The 22557-nt window shown below is 42.0% G+C and overlaps 1 protein-coding gene across 1 annotated transcript in view; it reads left to right on the top strand.

Annotated features, from left to right (window-relative positions):
* Window positions 1–22557, top strand: part of LOC138352581 (nicotinamide phosphoribosyltransferase-like) — a 151361-nt gene that overhangs the window by 28784 nt on the left and 100020 nt on the right. The window contains exons 2-4 of the mRNA XM_069305071.1: window positions 9615–9685; window positions 10301–10463; window positions 10917–11045. Coding sequence (XP_069161172.1) covers window positions 9615–9685; window positions 10301–10463; window positions 10917–11045 — 363 coding nt within the window. The remainder of the gene's footprint in view (window positions 1–9614; window positions 9686–10300; window positions 10464–10916; window positions 11046–22557) is intronic.

Raw genomic sequence — 22557 nt, 5'->3', positions numbered from 1 at the left:
TTTCATCGAAGACATCATAAGAAGGAAAGTGAAAAGCCATGCAACCTCTGAAGAGACAACTAACACAACACCTATACCCCCTATTAGACTATTTTACAGGAACTTCTTTTCCACAGCTCATAAAACGGAGGAAAGGGTCCTGAAAGATATTGTTAATAGAAACGTTATCCCTACAGACAAAAATCAGAGGATACAACTGACGATTTACTATAAAACCAGAAAAACGGCCAGCCTACTCATGAGAAACTCTCCAGACACAAAACAGAACGCTTTAAAAGAGACTAATGTCGTCTATGCCTTCAAATGCCCACTTGGGGACTGTAAGCTCCAAAAAACCCAGTATATAGGCAAGACAACAACATCTCTTTCTAGGCGCTTAACGATGCATAAGCAACAGGGCTCCATTAAGGAACATATAATCTCTTCCCATAACCAAACCATCGCCAGAGAAATCCTAGTAAACAACACAGAAATCATCGATAGATACAGCGATAGCAGGCGGCTTGATGTTTGCGAGGCACTACACATCAAGAAGTCAACACCAGCAATCAACAGCCAATTATTGCACAACTATATTCTACCCACCTCAAGACTCCGCTCCAATATAGAAGCATCAAGAAATATGGACCAATAGGCTTTCTACAAACACTTCTAGTCAATACCCATTGTTTCTGTTCTGTCTTGTGTTGATACTTTTAATACCCTATTAATATCCCCTCCTGTTCTGTCTTGTGTTAATGCCACATCACCCTTCCCACCTCACTCAAATGTAGATATAAAATCAGAGATACGTTCTAATCAGTTGTGTATTTGTGAAGTCTTTGAAAATGTAATAAGTTTTACGAAACGCGCCCGTGTCGCGTCAGACTAGAAATAAAAATGAATTTTGGAGAAGTGATTTTTGATTTACCTCCAACAGTGAAGCGTAATGTACGAAAGATTGAGAAAATTCGTGTTAGAATTATTAATCTTACTTTTTCGGTCATATTTAATAATATATATATATATATATATATATATATATATATATATATATATATATATATATATATATATATATATATATATATGTTGTACCTAGTAGCCAGAACGTCGCGCTCGGCCTACTATGCAAGGACCGATTTGCCTAATAGGCAAAGTTTTCCTGAATTTAAATATTTTTCTAGTTTTTTCTTATGAAATGATAAATCTGTCCATTTCATTATGTATAGGTCAATTTTTTTTAAACTTGAGTTAAAACTAATGTAGATATATGACCGAACCTAACCAACCCTACCTAACCTAACCTAACCTATCTTAACCTAACCTAAACTAACACAACTAAGTCAATAATTTATGTTCCTAATATAATATAATAATAATAATTGAAATAAACTAATTGGAAACGATTTATTGAAAATAAAGAAAATCACTCTATTCTCTAAAATTCTCGGCCTACTATACAAGGCTCGATTTGCCTAATAGGCCGAGTGATTTTCTTTATTTTCAATAAATCGTTTCCAATTAGTTTATTTCAATTATTATTATTATATTATATTAGGAACATAATTTATTGACTTAGTTGTGTTAGTTTAGGTTAGGTTAAGATAGGTTAGGTTAGGTTAGGTAGGGTTGGTTAGGTTCGGTCATATATCTACATTAGTTTTAACTCAAGTTTAAAAAAAATTGACCTATACATAATGAAATGGACAGATTTATCATTTCATAAGAAAAAAACTAGAAAAATATTTAAATTCAGGAAAACTTTGCCTATTAGGCAAATCGGCCCTTGCATAGTAGGCCGAGTGCGACGTTCTGGCTACTAGGTACAACATATATATATATATATATATATATATATATATATATATATACATATATATATATATATATATATATATATATATATATATATATATATATATATATATATATATATATGCGAACAAGCCTGAATGGTCCCCAGGACAATATGCAACTGAAAACTCACACCCCAGAAGTGACTCGAACCCATACTCCCAGAAGCAACGCAACTGGTATGTACAAGACGCCTTAATCCACTTGACCATCACGACCGGACATAATGAGGTGATAGCCGAGGCTATTTGAACCACCCCACCACCGGCACTCGGATAGTAATCTTGGGCATAGCATTTTACCAAATCACCTCATTCTTTGGGGCACACGTGAGGAACACAAATGCGAACAAGCCTGAATGGTCCCCAGGACAATATGCAACTGAAAACTCACACCCCAGAAGTGACTCGAACCCATACTCCCAGAAGCAACGCAACTGGTATGTACAAGACGCCTTAATCCACTTGACCATCACGACCGGACATAATGAGGTGATAGCTGAGGCTATTTGAACCACCCCACCGCCGGCACTCGGATAGTAATCTTGGGCATAGCATTTTACCAAATCACCTCATTCTTTGGGGCACACGTGAGGAACACAAATGCGAACAAGCCTGAATGGTCCCCAGGACAATATGCAACTGAAAACTCACATCCCAGAAGTGACTCGAACCCATACTCCCAGAAGCAACGCAACTGGTATGTACAAGACGCCTTAATCCACTTGACCATCACGACCGGACATAATGAGGTGATAGCCGAGGCTATTTGAACCACCCCACCGCCGGCACTCGGATAGTAATCTTGGGCATAGCATTTTACCAAATCACCTCATTCTTTGGGGCACACATATTGCATATTGTCCTGGGGACCATTCAGGCTTGTTCGCATTTGTGTTCCTCACGTGTGCCCCAAAGAATGAGGTGATTTGGTAAAATGCTATGCCCAAGATTACTATCCGAGTGCCGGCGGTGGGGTGGTTCAAATAGCCTCGGCTATCACCTCATTATGTCCGGTCGTGATGGTCAAGTGGATTAAGGCGTCTTGTACATACCAGTTGTGTTACTTCTGGGAGTATGGGTTCGAGTCACTTCTGGGGTGTGAGTTTTCAGTTATATATATATATATATATATATGTCGTACCTAGTAGCCAGAACGAACTTCTCAGCCTACTATGCAAGGCCCGATTTGCCTAATAAGCCAAGTTTTCATGAATTAAGTTTTTTTCGACTACCTAACTTACCTAACCTAACCTAACCTAACTTTTTCGGCTACCTAACCTAACCTAACCTATACAGATAGGTTAGGTTAGGTTAGGTAGGGTTGGTTAGGTTCGGTCATATATCTACGTTAATTTTAACTCCAATAAAATAAAATTGACCTCATACATAATGAAATGGGTAGCTTTATTATTTCAAAAGAAAAAAATTAGATAAAATATATTAATTCAGTAAAACTTGGCTTATTAGGCAAATCGGGCCTTGCGAAGTTGGCTGAGAAGTGCGTTCTGGCTACTAGGTACGACATATATATATATATATATATATATATATATATATATATATATATATATATATATATATATATATATATATATATATATATATGGTAGGGTTAAGATACTCAAGGAAAGGCACAGCAAACAAAAAGACTGCATTCCGATAGGAAACTATGAGAAGGTAAAAAAATTTCCAACAGAAGTAACTTGGGAAACAGAGTTCAGAGGAAAGACGGCCCAAGCCATGATGAACTACATAACACAGAAGTATAAGGAGGCAGCAGACTAGTTTGTCCCAGTTCAAAAGGGAAAAAATGAAGTGGAGGCAAGAAACGCATGGTTTAATCAGAGATGTAATCTAGTAAAGCAACTAAGTAAGGGGGCAAGGAGAAACAATAGAAATAACAGGACAATAAAGAGCAGATAAAAATACCACAGCGACAGGAATGATTACTTCAAGGTGAGAAAGAATACAGAGCAACAATATGAAAATGACATAGTGAGCAAGGCAAAAACTAAACCTAAATTGCTGCACAGTCACATCAGGAGAAAAACAACAGTGAAGGAACAGGTAATGAAATTGAAGATAGGGGCAGACAGATTCACTACAAACGACAAGGAGGTGTGTAAAGAACTCAATGAGAATTTCCAGGTCTTCACAGTAGAGCAAGGAGAAGTCCCAGAGATAAGAGAGGGATTATCAAACCAGACACCACAAGAGAAGTTTGTGATTACCAGAGGGGGGGGGGGCGAGGTGAGGAAGCATCTGCTAGAATTGGATGTGACAAAGACTATAGGCCCGGATGGAATCTCACCATGGATCCTAAAGGAAGGAGCAGAAGGTGTGTGCCTGCCACTTTCCATGGTATATAACAAATCACTGGTAAGAGGTGAAATGGAAAAAATTTGGAAGATGGCCAATGTAGTCCCAATATTCAAGAAGGGTGATAGGCAGGAGGCACTGAACTACAGGCCAGTGTCTCTAACTTGCATACCATGCAAGATGACGGAGAAGATTGTGCAAAAAAATCTAGTGGAACATCTGTTGCAAAAGAACTTTGTAACACAACAGCAATATGGGTTCAGGAAGGGCAAATCATACCTCACAGGATTGATTGAATTCTTCGACCAGGCAACACAAATCATGCAAGATAGATAGGGCTGGGCAGGCTGCATATTTTTGGATTCTCAGAAAGCCTTTGACACAGTGTAACAAAAGAGACTAGTGCACAAGCTGGAGATGCAGGCGGGAGTGAAAGGGAAGGTACTCCACTGGATAAGGGAGTACCTAAGCAACAGAAGACAGCGAGTCACTGAGATGGGGGAGATCTCAGATTGGCAAAGCCCCTGGAGCCCCGTAGGGTTCCACGGGGTTGCGGGAACTGAACCCTGCGGGACCAGTGGAGTCCCGCAGGGTTCAGTTCTTGGACTACTGTTTCTGATATATGTAAATGATCTCCCAGAGGGTATAGAATCGTTCCTCTCATTGTTTGCTGATGATGCAAAGATTAAGAGGAGGATTTAGACAGAGAGATAAAGATAGTATGAGGCTACAAGATGACCTAGTATCAGGGTGGAGGGGGGTTACAATACAATAAAACTTGTTTAGCATGTAAAGGATTTGGGAATAATAATGTCTGACGACCTAACGTTTAAGGAGCATAACCAAGCATATATTGAGACAGCCAGAAAAATGATAGGATGAATTACGAGAACTTTCAAATCCAGGGATCCCATCACAATGGTTGTACTCTTCAAGTCACTTGTGTTGTCCCGTCTTGAGTACTGCTCAGTACTCACTTCCCCCTTCAGAGCAGGAGAGATTGCTGAAATAGAGGGAATACAGAGAACATATACGGCACGCATAGACGCAATAAAGCACCTAAATTATTGGGATCGTCTCAAAGCCCTCCAAATGTACTCACTAGAAAGAAGACGAGAGAGATATCAAATAATATACACCTGGAAGATACTGGAGGGCCAAGTACCAAATCTACACAGTAAAATAACAACGTACTGGAGTGAACGACATGGAAGAAAATGTAGAATAGAACCAGTGAAGAGCAGAGGTGCCATAGGCACAATCAGAGAACACTGTATAAACATCAGAGGTCCGCGGTTGTTCAACGTCCTCCCAGCGAGCATAAGAAATATTGCCGGAACAACCGTGGACATTTTCAAGAGGAAACTAGATTTATTCCTCCAAGGAGTGCCGGACCAACCGGGCTGTGGTGGGTATGTGGGCCTGCGGGCCGCTCCAAGCAACAGCCTAGTGGACCAAACTCTCACAAGTCGAGCCTGGCCTCGGGCCGGGCTTGGGGAGTAGAAGAACTCCCAGAATCCCATCAACCAGGTATCAACCAGGTAACCAGGTATGTTATTTGAACCAACCTGCTACTAGCTACCATCGAACAGAGACCCCAACTACACCCTGACAGAACAAACAGCCGACTTCGGCAGCCACACTCCAGCAATTGACATTGGAGAGCTTGCACTTATTTGGGAGATCACCCTGGTAAGCGTCTGGTTCTGGGAGACGGGTTCAGCGTCACCTTTACTCAAGGGTACAGCTCACACTGCCTAGTTGTCATGAGTACACACCCGCTCTTGAGCTGCCGTGACTCCCTCGCACTCTCCTTTCTGTGGGATGATCTCTCAATCCCCCTTAGTTAGTTATAGTCCACTATCACTCAAGTTATATCTGTCTGTCTCTCTGTCTCTCTCTCTCTCTCTCTCTCTCTCTCTCTCTCTCTCTCTCTCTCTCTCTCTCTCTCTCTCTCTCTCTCTCTCTCTCTCTCTCTCTCTCACTCTCTCTCTCTCTCTCACTAACCAGGAAACCTCACAGGAACTAGAGAAAAGTCAGCTAACAAGTATAACATTTAATACATAAGAACATACACAATATACATACATTAATAGTTATAAGCAATACAACCTCTTAGACTGCTACCAACTGATAACACTCCAATATCGCCTTATGTCTCCAACCTATAACTGTATCAAACTGTGGCTTAAACTTCAGCCTACAACCTTCTGTTCCCCTCACTGCTTTAAACTACAATGCATTGCACATCAAACATTCACATAATTCCTACTCTACATAATAGCATCAATATCTCACCTTGCACTGCGCTCTTCACGCCAAAAAACGGAATCAAGCGCTCCCTTAAACATCAACGTGTTCATAAGATCCTCTGTTCCATTACTCGAGGTCCCCTACTACCATCATCAATCTGGGTCCTCAAAAATATTATGTAAAGTACTCCTGCAGTTCCTCCAATCAGCTGCACATGAAGTCCTCCTTGAATGTCAGTAAAGCTCCTCCACTGGCTTCAGAAAAGATATGTGTAGCTCCTTACACTTCTTGAAGATTCGCTATGTCCATGGAGTTCCACTCCTCACTGGAAGTCCTATTCCACCTTACACTCATAGCTCCCACTATGAGTTTCAGCTCACACTTGGAGTTCAGCATACACTAGTCCTCTGGTACGAAGATTCTTCACTAACTTCTCCCACACAAACCTGCAAATCCATCATCATGCCATAATAAATGTTTTCCTGGCAAAATATAAATAAATGTATTCACAGAAAATAAAACTCCTCCATCCGACATCCTTTCAAACACTACGGCACCGCCACGATGGGTCCTCCCCCATCCTGGGCACGTCCACCTGGGAACATGTCTTGACGCGTCGCTGGAGCCGCCGCCGGCCGTGACGCTGGTGGAGGGGGGCTTTCCCCCTCCCGTCCCCCCTCCGTCCAGCCATCCACTGAGCTTCTGCGAGAGGGGATGTACCACTCCTCCTTCAAGCATATTCTCCCAACTTAAATATCCTATTTCAGCTCAATGGCTCAATGAAATTACTACCTAATATATACATATGCTCACTATGATCGCTGGGCACATGCTCAAACATCGGTAGCTAGTCTAACAAACGATTAAACAGGTTTACCGCCGGCATCTATGACGTAGGGACGCTCAGGCCCTGGTCCTCAACAATGGCACTCACACAGGCCACCCACAAAAATCGCTATAGGACTGCTTCACAAGGCTTCTCCTAGTCCTGATTTGAGTGCATGGAGTCGCCCTGCAGGCTCCACAGCAGAAACGCCTGCTTGCTTTATTCCTCTTGAAGGCATACGCACAATTAGAGTTCCACAAAGACGCGACCAACACACACTTCCATGCCGCCTCTAATTATTAAAGTCACAGAGAAATGGTGTACGAAGTTCCCTTACAGCTTTCTCACACTTAACATCAAATAGCCTTCACTTCAACACCAACACAGGGCACTCTATCCTTCCTTCTCCCAGGAGATCACTACGTACAAACCATCTCTGACGAGTGCTGTAGCTCAAGCAAGGTCACGACGTCCTGCTAGCATCAAGCCAAGTCACCAAAGCATCGACATCTCATTTTATGTCACTTATTTGAATGCTCATTCTCTGCTAGTATTCTTAAATTATTCACTGATGTTTATTATATTATTTGTTATATACATTTTTCCTCTGACCTCTCATTCAGGTCCCGAAGGCAGAATAACGCTCAATGGGGTGGACTTGTTCCACCCAGGCTACTTGGGGTGTTAACACTAGACAAACTGAATGAATGGTTAACAAATGGCTACTAAAGTTCAACTAGAGTAAATGTAAGGCAATGAAACTAGGCGGTGGAAACAGGAGGACAGACACAAGATACCAAATGGGAGAAGAAGTCCTTCATTAAACGGACAGAAAGAAAGCTCTAGGAGTTGACATCCCACCAAACGTGTCTCCTGAAGCTCATAAAAATAATAACATTGGCGGCGTATGCAACGCTGACTAACATCAGAACTGCCTTCAGGAACCTGTGCAAGGAATCATTCAGAACCTTGTATACCACATATGTAAGTCCAATCCCAAAGTATGCGGTCCCAGCATGGAACCCGAACCGTGTCAAGCAAAAGAAGAAGCTGGAAAATGTTCAGATGTATTGCCACTAGGCTAATCCCAGAACTAAGAGGCATGAGTTACGAGGAAAGGCTGCGAGAAACACACGTCACGACTCTAGAAGACAAAATAGTAGGGGGAGACATGACGACTACCTACACAATTCTCTGAGGAATTGACAAGGTAGATAATTAAAATCTATTTTACACAGGGGGTATGCGAACAAGGGGACACAGGTGGAAACTGAGTACCCAAATGAGCCACAGGGACGTTAGAAAGAACTTTTTCAGTGTCAGAGTAGTTAACAGATGGAATGCATTAGGCACTGATGTGGTGGAAGCAGACTCCATACTCAGTTTCAAATGTAGATATAATAGAGCCGAGTTGGCTCAGGAATCTGTACACCAGTTGATTGACAATTGAGAAGCGGGACCAAAAAGCCAGAGCTCAACCCCCGCAAGAACAACTAGGTGAGTACAGCTAGAGACCCGGGCATCACCGGGAACCCCTTCTAGTATTATACATAACAGTGACATAGACCTATTATAACATAGATGATGGAGAAACATTTAAATTGGACCTTTATGCTAGATAGTAATATAAATATATATGCCATAGGGTTCAACTCTCCTGTTCTAGGATTACGTAAGCAATACTAATGTGCAACTAAATAATCATCCATGCTGAGTTACCAGTAAAACAATAGTCTCATGCTTGTTAACACTTGAAGTCCGCAATCCACTCTGCATCACTACTATGTGCAATTCTTAAAATATTAAAAAATAAATAATTTCAAATTTCTTCTTTTGTAAAGAGTTAAAATATTAAAAAAAAAATATTTAAAGATTTTCTTGAATATGTTACATCTCAAAATAAATTAATTTTAATATCGATATCAGTTCCTACAATTTGGATAAGGGCTTATACCTTAATTTTACGTTGTCTATTCTAGAAGGATTCAGAGAAAAAAAAAATGGTCTTAATTTTAATATTTTTATTTTTTGAGTGTGATGGTGCTACATTTTAAAACAATCTTATAAAAATGAATTTTTTATGTATAATAAATAATTCATTTATTAAATAATAAAACAACAGATGTAAAATCATTGTATTTATTGGAATTTATAAGCAAACCAGAATTTTCTTGCATTTCTATAGTGAAGGAATCACATGATGCATGCCGAACTTAGCCCGGATGAAATAAAATACATCATATAACATAAGCCGTGGTCTAAGGGTGCCCTGTGAACATCGGTGCCAGACTTAAGTCATGTGTGATGCTTAACACTTGATTATTTTGCAGTTCCACATTAAATATTCCTGGTACTCAGACATCTGATCTTCCCTACAGTCGTCTCACTACAAGCTCTACCCTCCTGGCACTACCACACTCTACGCTTATTTCGAGTCCAGAGGCGGCAGGTGAGTACCAGTCCTTTCATAACTATCTGTAGCGTGACAAGTGCTTGTGAGAGATAAATTGTGTCAGTGGTGAAAGAAACATATTCTATTGGAACAGGTTCTAATTACGGAACAATTAGGTACCAGTGATGACACGAAGGAAGTGAATTATCTGTCAGGGTCATGTATAGGCGAGTAACTTGCTAGAAGCATATGTAAGCGAATAATCTGCTTGGAGCATGTATAAATGAATACTCCTTCATGGACATTCATTATTGAAGAATCTGCTGGGATCACGTATAACAATAATCTGCCCTTATGTAAAAGCGAATTACTTTGGTATATGTAAGCCAATGATATGTCTGGGAAAACTGAGCAAATGTTGTGGGGTGTGTCGTCGTTGTTCCTCACCCCTGCAGTGGGCGGCGGTGGAAAGTTTACAGTCACTACTTACAGTAAGTAAACTTGGCATATTTGGCTAATCTTGAGCTAGTTACAAATAATTTGATTTTATTATTATACACGCTACGCCAATGGGCGGCAGTGAAAATTTACAATCATGTACATGTTCTACCTAGATCCGAGAGTAAGCAAACTTGCTCCTACAAATTTCTACGGCATAACTTGGTCCGGCAGGTTCCCGTACACAGTGTTCTTTGGGCTGCAGTACATATTGAAACGATGGCTGTGTGGGCCAGTGGTGACACGAGCCATGGTGGAGGAAGCCAAGGAAGTCATCAACGCTGTCTTCAAGAGGGATGATGTCTTCAACGAAGAGGGCTGGAACTATCTGGTTGAGGTATAGCGATGACAGATAATTAGTTTTGTCGGTATTAAACAGTAGATTGAAGCATCGTCATTCTCAACGCCAATATGCAATTCTTAGCTAGTTCCAGTAGTGAGGCAAAAATAATGTTTCTTTCTTTGTATATCACTCTAATTCTGGACAAAATTTAATATATAGTAATTCTAACAAGCATGCTGTTATAGTATAAACACTAGTTTTCTTTATTTTGGATAACTTTGTGATATTAAATATTAAACTCTACCTAAATACTTTTTCCACCCATCTGTTGTTTCCTAGCATATAATTCTCGTTTTCCAAATATCGTTTTTACCATACAAAACATCCTCTCCCTTCTTCAACATCCCATGGCGCTTGCCTCTGTTGTGCGTACCCATGGCACCTACCTCCATCGTGTGTCCCCATGGTGCCTCCTTCACTGTGCGTGCCATGGATCCCCTTCACCAGCATCACGGGGGTCGCCTGCCCCTGCGAGTGAAGGCTGTACCTGAGGGCACAGTTGTGCCCACAAAGAACGTCCTCTTTACTGTGGAGAATACCGACCCAGTTGTTCCCTGGGTCACCAGCTTCTTTGAAGTAAGTACGAGATTAATAACCCAGGGCCAGATGTCCCAAGCCGCTCGCCTCTACACTTATGAGACTTGTTCCTTTTGCATTGGCTTTGTAAATTGTTTACTACTTACCGACTAAGCCACCACGATCGAGATAAGTCCATATCTCGCAAGTGCTCTGTGAATCCCGGCCAAGGTGCTAGCAAGCTTTGTTACATTATTATGGGTACACAATTTGTCTTCTGCTCCATCAAATAATTATTTCATGCTTTCAAATCCTGCTGGAATGTGTAGTATGTAGCCTCGCTTCATATCATAGGAAAGCACGCAACTGCTGTGCAGTCCATATTGAGTACTGATGTTGGGACACTCAGGGCTGAAGTGATTTTCCAGTTTGGCCTACATTTTTGAAACCAGTCCTAGCAAGGGATCGTACATACACATCCTGCTGAGGTACTAGGAGAGTTCTTAATTAAAAAGAATTTTACTGTATTATTGTGTGTAAAGGCTAAATTGATATTAAAAATCTTAAAAGTCTGGGAGAAATTAGTAAAACTCTATAAAGTACCGCAGCACAAGTGCGTTCTCTAATTCCCGACTAGACATAGGTTTGAGATTATAAAAGGTTCGCTTTGCTTGGGGGAATGAAGTGTCTAGGACTGATTTAGGATATTGTAATTTTGTCCCAATTCCATATATTTTGGTCACTTCGCCATCAATAAATTTAGGGCTGCAAACATGCAGGGAACTCGAAAACATGGAGGAAAACACGGAATATTTAATTTATTATATTAACTTTAATATGGCGACTGGAATGATATTGTACATAGAAGTACACGTTAGTAGCCTTTCTGTGAACATTGAACTTGAACGATCCTATAGATCATGATGTCCCAAATGGGTAAGGCCCCTATTTGCCTCTTTCTCGGTGGCAAATATAATAGTGGAGAAAAGAAAATTGAGTTGATCCAGAAACTCCAGAGGATCACGATTGGTAGGCCATAAACACAAAATATCATCCACATATCTAAACCACACAGTATGAATGGGCAAAATCCTAATCAAAATCTTTTCGAAAAGATTTACATATAGGTTACTCAAAACAGGGAATAAGGGCCATACCATAGCCATACCAAAGGTCTGTAAGAAATGTTTTCAATTCAAACAAAAGTAATTGTCTTTAATATAAAGTTTTTTTGTTATTTTTAGTTATATATACAAGAACCTTTTCAGTACACAGAGAGTAATCACACTAACTTGACTGCATCAATGAGAAAATCCGTAAGAGCCATAAAGAAGGTTCTTTATGGACCGATCCGCTGGATGTTCCCAGCGCATTCTTTTTACAATCCTTTTACCATGTTATGGTCTAGTCGTCTAGAGCGTGTGCCTGGGAACACCCAGGCATACGCATAGGTTCGAACCCTCATTACGGCTCCTACAGATTTTCTCACTTCTTTTATTCTTGTAAGGCCACTAGCTTACATAGCATTTTGGCCGGTTCTTAATCTTAGTTTTCCCTGGAATACGACCTGTCAAATCGTTTAACAACCAGCTGTCAATGTAATCAATCAGAGCTTTAATATAACAATGTGCTTTAATATACCTACTTATCTCTCTCATCTCATTTTTCTCTTGTAATGTATCTTTGTCATTTATCAATTCTGATTGAAATTACCTACTTACAATTATCTGCTAGATTAAGGACCTGCCCGAAACGCTGTGCGTACTAGTGGCTTTACAAGAATGTAAATACTGTACTATCTAATGTATTCTCACAAACCCAATGTACCTTCTTGTATATATATAAATAAATAAATAAAATAAATAAATAAGATACCTATTCACTGCTGGGTGAACAGAGACTACAGTTAAGGACTGGCACTAAGTCAATCCTTTCCGGCCAGGATACGAACCCAGGCTAAAGCGCTTGCGAAGCACCGGGAGAGTGTTTTACCACTGTGCCATGGGGACTACTTCAATTACATAATTTTACAATGGTATTTGTGGACATACTCAAGTTGCATTTGGGTATTTCATCTCTCATGAGTGACTCTAAGTCATCAACAGGTACTTTAATAAACAAGGCCGTCACATCAATGCTCATCAGATTAAAATCATAATTTATATTCATATTAACTTGTATGGCTATTTGATATGTGGATTATAAATTGAACCAAAAAGCAATGAAAGAATTTCGACAAGCCTCTTGGAAAGTTTGTATGACACAAAGCCAGCAGAACAAATGATTGGCTTTGCTGGTTAATCGTTTTGTGTGTTTTGGCGAGACCGTACATAATAATACATAAATCAATGTCTTAGAGACAGGGTGCCAGGTTATACATATAGTACATGTTAGGCTTATATTAAGGTCCACCCCTATCCCCCCCCCCCCTCACGGTCAAATTAATGGTCCCCCTCCCCCAGGATACAATCCCACAACAAGATTAGCTGACTAACAAGCTGACTAACTCCTGGGTAACTATTTACTGCTAGTTGGACAGGGCATGAGATGAAAGGAATTGCGACCAACTATTTCTGTGGGAGAACTGCTCCGGCTGTCGTGGGATATGGTTGTTCCGTCCGGCCACTGCAGTTGTTGTCAACCCGGCTGGGAGTTTTTTTTCTACCACAGACGTGGCCACACACTTACAATGCTAACCAGCATATATACATTTTCTTCTGTCCTGCGTGGACAGGGTTAGAGATGTGTTAAGCATTGATTCAGTTGTTCAATTCAGTTGATTCAGTTTAACAGAGGTTCAGGGATTTATTGAACAATCAACCACAGAAGGTGATTCGGTGCTTTTATAGTCCTAAGCTAGCCTACATACGTAAATACGTAGATACACAGATTTACATATGCCCGGCCTAAATAAAGTGTTCGATGTGTCTTTTACATAGTGTCATTAATGTGCATTTACAAAGGTGAAATGTAATTCTGATCAGCTTCCATATATACTTTATTCACATACATATACATACACACACACGTATACATACATATATATGTATGTATATACTCAACTCCCGCAAACACAACTAGGTGAATACATATACATATATACATACATATATACACACTTATGCATTCACATACATTTGTCTCTTTTACTCTGACAGAGTGAGATAGCTGATACAGAAACTAGTGTGCAATTAAGCACTTAATCACTGAAGGTGATTAAGGTGCTTTTACAAGCTCAGGTTATATAGTTACATCACATACATACATTGTATAATTGATGCATTACATGGTCAATCTTGGGTACAAGTCCAATATATCATCAAGTGTTCCAGTACTCATATAGTAATTACAGAGTTCAGCATACCTTAGCCCAGGAAGGCGAAAGTCAGTGTATATGGGACATTTTACAATATAATGTTCAAGAGAGTGTGCATGTTTCCTCTTTCACAAAGTTTATACATTGTGTAGTCGTCATTTGGGTTTTGAGAAAGCTGCCAGATACGTCTATATCCCAGGCGTATTCTGGCAACTATAACATCTCGATGCCGAGTTCTTGCTCTGTTAGTCCCATAAGAACATAAGAACAAAGGTAACTGCAGAAGGCTTATTTGCCCATTCGAGGCAGCTCCTATTTATATATGCGAATGTCTCTTCACGATATCTATCATAATATTTAATGTTGCAACTTTCAGGTCTTTGTGAATTTGTTAGGTTGGTGAGATCTTCATTAGATATTTGTTTAAGTATTCTCTTTGTCACTGCTAATGAAACACCTATATCAATTTCTACCACTGGTTTTCTATAGGCTGTCTTTGCAAGAATATCAACAGTGTCATGCCTTGAGATGCCAACATGTGATGTTATCCATAGGAATTTAATTTCAAATCTGTTTTCTATAGCAACTAAAACATTCATTCGAATACCACTGACTATTTTCTGGGTGTCACTACTATGTGCGTTCAATGCCAGGAGTACACTCTGCGAGTCCACTGCCTTTGTCTTTTAAAAATTCAGTGGCAAGGTGTACGCCTGCAAATTCGGTTTGAGTTGTACTTGCCCAGTCATTGACGCGCTTCATTGCTGTATGTACGAGAGAAGATTGTTCAAATATATTACATGCACATCCGGTATATCGTCCACCTTCTTCTACAGAGCCGTCGGTATAGCACTGATACACATCGTTACCCATACTCTGAGTACTCTCAGTGATGCTTTTCAGTGTTAACTGTTTTAATAATGTAGAGTGCACACTGTCTTTCTTGGGCGCATTTACAAAATCAACTAATAGATCCCAGTTATCCCATGGAGTAATTGGTTAATCATTAACTGAGTTGGGTACATATTTAATATTTTGATGGAGTTGGCTACCTTGTAGAACCAAGATACATAAACAGACTTCGTTCTTCTTCTATAGACCTCACGTGAGTGCAGCATAATAGAAAGTTTAGCTTGAAACTTCATGTGTTGCCTAGATCTACTCAATGCCTTCACGCCGAAAACTGTGCTAATAGACAAAATTCTCTCACTTATGGTAGGTAATTTTAACTCTGCTCTCGTATTAACTATTCTCGTGGACTTTGGAGCCCCAAGGATGAGACTCATAGCTTCATTTTGCAAGGCTTCAAGAGATTTCAGCTCTTTGTCTGTATACAGTGTGAGATGTAGAGCATTGTAGTCAATCACAGAGCGTATAAATGATACATAAAACATTCTAGCAAGTCTCACGTTAATTCCATGATTGATACCAACAAGGACCCGCAAGGGCTTTAATCTCTCCCAGAATCTCTTCTTGAGAGAAGAAAGGTACCCAGGGTCGTTATTGGGGACACCAAGGTATCTGTAAGACTCGCTGTTCTCAAGTGCTCGCCCATCTATATGATAATTGGTGGGTGGAATACCACACGGAATGAGGGCACGAGTTTTCTGTACAGAGATAAGGAGGCCACATTCCTCACCTCTAGTAGCAAAAGCATCGAGCAGACCTTGCATTCTAGGCTCGGAGGCAGCCTGTAAACATATATCATCAGCATAACAAATGACAGTGTCTTCATTATTAGTTGGTAGATCTTTAATAAGTTTATGCATCAGAACGTTGAACAACAAGGGGATGAGGACCCTCCTTGTGGAGTTCCCAGTTCAAAGTATTTGCTCTCTGTGCTTTTAACACCATTAAACAAAACATATGCTGTTCGATTAGACAAATAGCCCTTTATCCATTTCAGTAATTTTCCTTGTATTCCCAGCTCAGCAAGCTGTTCTAATATGATTTCTCTGTTTGCTGTATCAAAAGCTGCTGCTAGGTCGATGAAGACTGCTTGAGGGAAAGCTTCAATATGAGCGAAGTATTCAGCAAAACAGTGTTGTGTACTGAGCCCAGGCATAAATCCAAACAGTTGGGGTGACAGGTGCCCCTGTATATGATACATGAGTCGGTTAAGAACAATGCGTTCAAGCACTTTACAAACACACGATGTTAGAGATATGGGTCTATAATTATCTGAGTGTGGTTTGGGGATAGGAAAAATGACACTCATCGTCCAAGCATCAGGTAATACTCCTTCACTTAAACTCAATCTGAAGAACACTAAAAGTGGATTACCTGGTACTTGTGAGACTAATCTCAGTAAACTGTAAGTAATACCGTCCTCTCCAGGAGCAATTGATTTTCCCATCTTTAGTGCATGATTTAATTCCCATTCAGTTACATCATTAAGGTCCGACACGTCGATAGCTGTACAGGCAAGATTGATGGTTCGATGTCTGTTTGGGCGTGTGTCATCAAGTTTGTGCTGTATGTTAATTGAGAGTGAGTCGTAGCTTGATGTTAGTGCCCATTAATCAAGGAGGATGTTTGCTTGTTCTAGTGGGCTGTGGTGCAGTGGTTTGGTTGGGTTGCTTCAAGAAATTTTTCGTATCTCTACCAGAAATGCATGAAAGTCACCTTGTGCTTTGGTTCGTTTGTATGTATCTCCAAGTTGCTTTACAAATACGGGCTCGAGGACCCACTTGGGTGGTGGTAGGTGTTGTTCACGTCTGCTAGGCATACGGCCTGTTCCCCAACACACCCATGTGTCGTAGTAGGCAGTAATCGTATCAATGAGATCTCTGGAGAAGGCTTGTACATTCGTTATTGTGTAATCTTGATACCGTTTTGAAATACAATTCATAAAATGGTTGTGCAAACCACATGGAATATTCATTTTCCGTCTCTGATGTTCATTAGGTACATCACACTGTTCCTCATAGGAAGCAGAAACTGTATAGTGGTCATTAACCAAGTGAGTTACCAACGAACATTCCATCCTATCTTGCACAAGGTTTCTACCCATTACATAATAAAGTCTGCCTCCCAATAAATGAGTTTAGGTATCCGTAGTATACACAGTTAATCTGTTGTCATAAACATATTTTATAAATTTGCATCCATTATCGTTGTTAGTAATGTCTCCCAGCGTAATATGTCTAGCATTAAAATCTCCCATGTATATTGTCCCATGATTGTCTAGATCTGGGAGCAATGTTACATTGAGTTTCTGACTTGTGGCATATACGTTGAGGAATGAGAAGTGGCCTGCTGCAGTTTGTAAATGAAGCTGATGGTACTGTGTTTGAACATTGTGTGACGTGCTCACAAGAGTTGCGGTAAATCACCTCTGATGTATGTTAATAGGCCTGTGGCATTACAGTTAGTATAGGATGCATACCCTCTGATCTTTAGTGGGGTTTTGTTTATCATATGAGGACCTGGGTATTGCTACTGACGTGGCTTGTGTCCCATGTTTCTGCTGAGGGGCCCCTGGGGCCGTGACGGTCTGCAATCATGGGGGGGCCTCTGGCCCCTGCCACCAGGCAGGCCTCCATTGGCCTGGAGTTCTCTGGGATTGCTTCGTACCACGCGGTGGAGGTGGTGTTGATTGATATGCTCCATGTCCCTACGGAGTCTGTGTGTGGGGTGCAGCTGCGTGCCGGACGGCGGGCGATTGTCAAGTTCGGCTCCCCGGTGATTTATCAAGATCTCGTCACGTGCTATGATGGGCGCTCATTCACTCTTCCTGGAGATGGTGGGTCGGTGACTCTCTCTGACCTTTGTGGAGCCACGACGTATGTTGCAGTGCATGGGATGCCTTTTGAGTTCCCTGAGGATCTTCTTCGTCGGTACTTTGCCCGGTTTGGGCGGATCCTACATGTAAGGATGAATGCTGTCCCTACCAGGAGATGGAAGGGGGTCCTGTGTGGGACTCGCACACTCGCCATGCGCCTCAGGGATCCTGTACCGTACTCCATCATGCTGTTGGGGTTTGTGTTTTTCATGCGGGACAACCTCGGACATGTTTCAGGTGCGGCCTATCGAGTCACCTGGTCCCGGGGTGTGAGGAGCGCGGGGTCACCCCTGTTAACCTCTTCCGGGAGGAGGATTTTCCCCGGTCGTCGGCCCCGGACCTGTCTCCAAGTGCTGGACCATGTGATAATTCCTTGCGGGCTACTGCCCCGGTGTTGGGTGGTGATGCGGATGTTGACATGGGGTTTGGGGCGACCCCGCCGCCGGCTTCCCCGCTTCCAATGCCCCTGCTCCAGCTGCCCCAGCCCGCCCCGTCTCGGCTGCCCCTGCCTGCTCCGTCCCTGCATGTGGTATCTTCTGTTCCTTTGGATGTCCGCGGCGAGATCTCTCCTGCAGTATGTGGTCTGGTGCCTCCGACTGTAGAGGCTTCGGTTATCAGGGGCCGGGCTTTGAAGGAGTGTCTGTCGGAGAGTTCTGCTGTGTTACGGGATGATGAGGGTGGCAGCTCGGACGACCGGCAGCCCGTCTCCAAGCGCTCGAGGCGGGTCCCAAATGCGTTTCCCCTTTGTGGTGTGCCTTGAGTGAAGGTGGGAAATTACGTTGATCCGGCGTGTCCCTCTGAGGTTGGCGGTGCTGTGGGGGGCTCTGTGCTACCTCCTGAGTTGCCCCCTACGCCAACTGCTGTTGGCTCCCCACGGTGTGAGGTTGCTCCTGCCAAGCAGGACCTCGTCGTGGTCTTAAGGAAGGATGTGTGCCAGGGTGCCTCTGCTCCTATGCCCGGGGTCGGGGGCCCTGACGCGTCTGTGTCCTCTGTGGGTCCCCCCAGTGTGCATCCCCAAGAGAAGCCTCGTGAGAAGCCTCGTGCACAGGCCAGTACGAAGCCCTGTGTGGTGCCCGGTGTGGCGCCCGGAGTGGCACCCGGAGCGCCTTCCTGTGCGGATTCCAGTGCAAAACCCTCTAGTGTGGACCTCTTCCCTGTGATCGCGGCCGACGGGGACGTGGTCCCTCAGTCGCAGTGTTTGGACCTCACTTGGGACGACAGGGTGCGTCCGGTCCCGTGGTGCTCATCAACTATTTGGGTACCGTGGTTAAAGGGGTTTATATATGGAGTACGTAATTGGATGCCTCGGCCATGTGCGTCTCCGGGTAGACTGGTGTCCGAAGACGTCCAGCTGGTTTGGGAGGCATACTGCTTGCGCTTCCTGGCATAGAAGTTTCCGGACTAGTATCGATAGTGCCTGTGTTTGATTGTATACTCCCTGTCTGTGATTTTGTTACCGTGTCTGAGGTTCTATGTATGTTTTGTCTATGTGTTAGGTTTAGCCTTGTTAGGAGGTGTGCTTGTTTGTGTGTTCCGTTTGCATTTTTTGGTTGTGCTGTGCTGTTTGTGCCCTTTGTGTTCTGTTGTTTGTGTGGTTTATATTGCTGTTGGGTGTGTGTGTGTGTGTGTGCGTATGTGTATGCCGGTTCCTGCGTGTTCTGGTGCTTGTTTTGTTTTGTTTTTCTTTTGCATGTATGGGTGTCATTTCTATATGTTTTTTCCAGGTCCCTGCGTGTTCCGGTTATGAATTCCTGTCTGTTTTGACTTTTTGTCTTGCTTGTTTGGCCCTTCAGGCTGGCTTGTGTAACTAGTTGTTATTTTGTACCATAATATTTGTACCATAATATTTTGTACCATAATATTTCTGTGTTTTTTTATGTTTCCTGTTGAATACTTATTTTGTTTTTCAATTTTGTGTTTCCTTTCTCTGTTGATCTCATGTGTTGTTTTGTGCTTTATGGATCACTGCTTGTGCGGTTTTGTCAGGCTGTTTTTATGTGTATTTAATGTGCTTTATCAATAAAAAGTAGAAGAAAAAAACTATTTCTGTGCCATCCGGGATGCGAACTCGGAATCCTCGATTGTGAATCAAGAATGAACCCGACTGTACTACCAAGACCCTGTTATTAGGACCTTACATGTAAGGTAAGGAAGGAGAACAACTCTTGAACTTGTCTACAAGCACTTTATCACCGAGTACATTTTCAAGCATTTTGTTAAAATGAGCAGAAGCTTTATCTAAAGGGTCTTTGTAAATAGGTAATAAGTCTTCCGATAGTTCATTAACTCTTCTATATTACAGACTCTTTTGTTGGTGATAACAATGGCATTAGATTTACTGACTTTGGAAATGTGTAGTGAATTATCTCTATTTAGCGTATTAAAAGATTGAATAAACCTTTCTGGACAATTAGAGCGATTTTGATACAGTAATGAACCATATACCATACCCTGCCATATGTTTATATCGCCATTAGACATATCACTGTGTTTTAAAAATAACAAAATTCTTTTGGAATATCTATGTAATTCACACCCCTGTCAGAAATGAAAAAAACTCACATAATATCCTAATGCAGTGACAGTGCTGTTGTAAAGGTGTTTATCAGGTAAATTAATGACTAAACTACGGGTAAAATGTTTGTTCCAATCATATTGTTTAATGAGCCAATATATGCACAGTATAAACACACACACACACACACACACACACACACACACACACACACACACACACACACACACACACACACACACACACACACACACACACACACTCATTTACCCTAAATGAGTGGGATATAAGGGAAGTCAAGATGGAAGCGCCCTTAGGAATGAGTGATCACAGTGTATTGAACTTTGAGTACCTGGTAGAGCTAGGAATTATCCCCCCCCAAAAAAAAAGAACTAGGAAACAAAAGGCTGGCATACCGAAAGGGAAATTATGAGGAGATGAGAAGCTTCCTAAGGGAAATACCTTGGGACACAGACCTCAGAGCTAAGTCTGTACAAGATATGATGGACTATGTCACCCAAAAGTGTCAGGAGGCAGTAAGCAGATACATCTCGGCCCAAAAGGAAAAATCCGAGAAGCAAGAGAAGAATCCATGGTATAATAGGGCATGTATGGAAGCAAAGGTACTGAACAAAAGGGCGTGGAGGAACTTCCGGAATAACAGAACACCAGAAAGCAGAGAGAGATACCAGAGAACCAGGAATGAGTATGTCAGGGTGAGAAGAGAAGCAGAGAAAAGTTATGAAAATGATATAGCAAACAAAGCCAAGACCAAACCAAAGCTACTCCACAGTCACATCAGAAGGAAAACAACAGTGAAAGAACAGGTAGTGAAACTTAGAACAGGCGAGGACAGGTTTACAGAGAATGACAAAGAGGTGTGTGATGAACTCAACAAGAGGTTCGAAGAGGTCTTCACAACAGAACAAGGTGGGGTCACTGTGCTAGGAGAAAGGAAAGTAAACCAGGCGGCCTTGGAAGAGTTTGAAATTACGAGAGAGGAGGTCAAGAGACACCTGCTGGACCTGGATGTTAGAAAGGCTGCTGGTCCAGACGGGATCATGCCATGGATACTGAAAGAGTGTGCAGAGGCACTTTGCTTGCCACTCTCCATAGTGTATAGTAGGTCACTGGAGACGGGAGACCTACCAGAAATATGGAAGACGGCGAATGTGGTCCCAATATATAAAAAGGGCGACAGGCAAGAGGCACTGAACTACAGGCCAGTGTCCTTAACTTGTATACCATGCAAGGTGATGGAGAAGATCATGAGAGAAAACCTGGTAGCACATCTAGAGAGAAGGGACTTCGTGACAAATCGAAAACATGGGTTCAGGGAGGGTAAATCTTGCCTGACTGGCTTAATAGAATTCTATGACCAGGTAACACAGATTAAGCAAGAAAGAGAGGGCTGGGCGAACTGCATTTTCTTGGATTGTCGGAAAGCCTTTGACACAGTACCGCATAAGAGGCTGGTACATAAGCTGGAGAGACAGGCAGGTGTAGCTGGTAAGGTGCTCCAGTGGATAAGGGAGCACCTAAGCAATAGGAAGCAGAGAGTTACGGTGAGGGGTGAGACCTCCGAATGGCGTGAAGTCACCAGTGGAGTCCCACAGGGCTCTGTACTCGGTCCTATCTTGTTTCTGATATATGTAAATGATCGCCCGGAGGGTATAGATTCATTTCTCTCAATGTTTGCGGACGATGCCAAAATTATGAAAAGGATTAAGACAGAAGAGGACTGTTTGAGGCTTCAAGAAGACCTAGACAAACTGCAGGAATGGTCGAACAAGTGGTTGTTAGAGTTTAACCCAACCAAATGTAATATAATGAAGATAGGTGTAGGGAGCAGGAGGCCAAATACAAGGTATCATCTGGGAGAGGAAATTCTTCAGGAGTCAGATAAAGAAAAAGACTTGGGAGTTGATATCACGCCAGACCTGTCTCCTGCAGCACA

The sequence above is a fragment of the Procambarus clarkii genome, chromosome 54 (assembly GCF_040958095.1).
Source record: "Procambarus clarkii isolate CNS0578487 chromosome 54, FALCON_Pclarkii_2.0, whole genome shotgun sequence".
Taxonomy (NCBI): domain Eukaryota; kingdom Metazoa; phylum Arthropoda; class Malacostraca; order Decapoda; family Cambaridae; genus Procambarus; species Procambarus clarkii.
The sequence above is the reverse complement of the archived record's forward strand: the minus strand, read 5'-3'. Positions and strand labels throughout refer to the sequence as shown.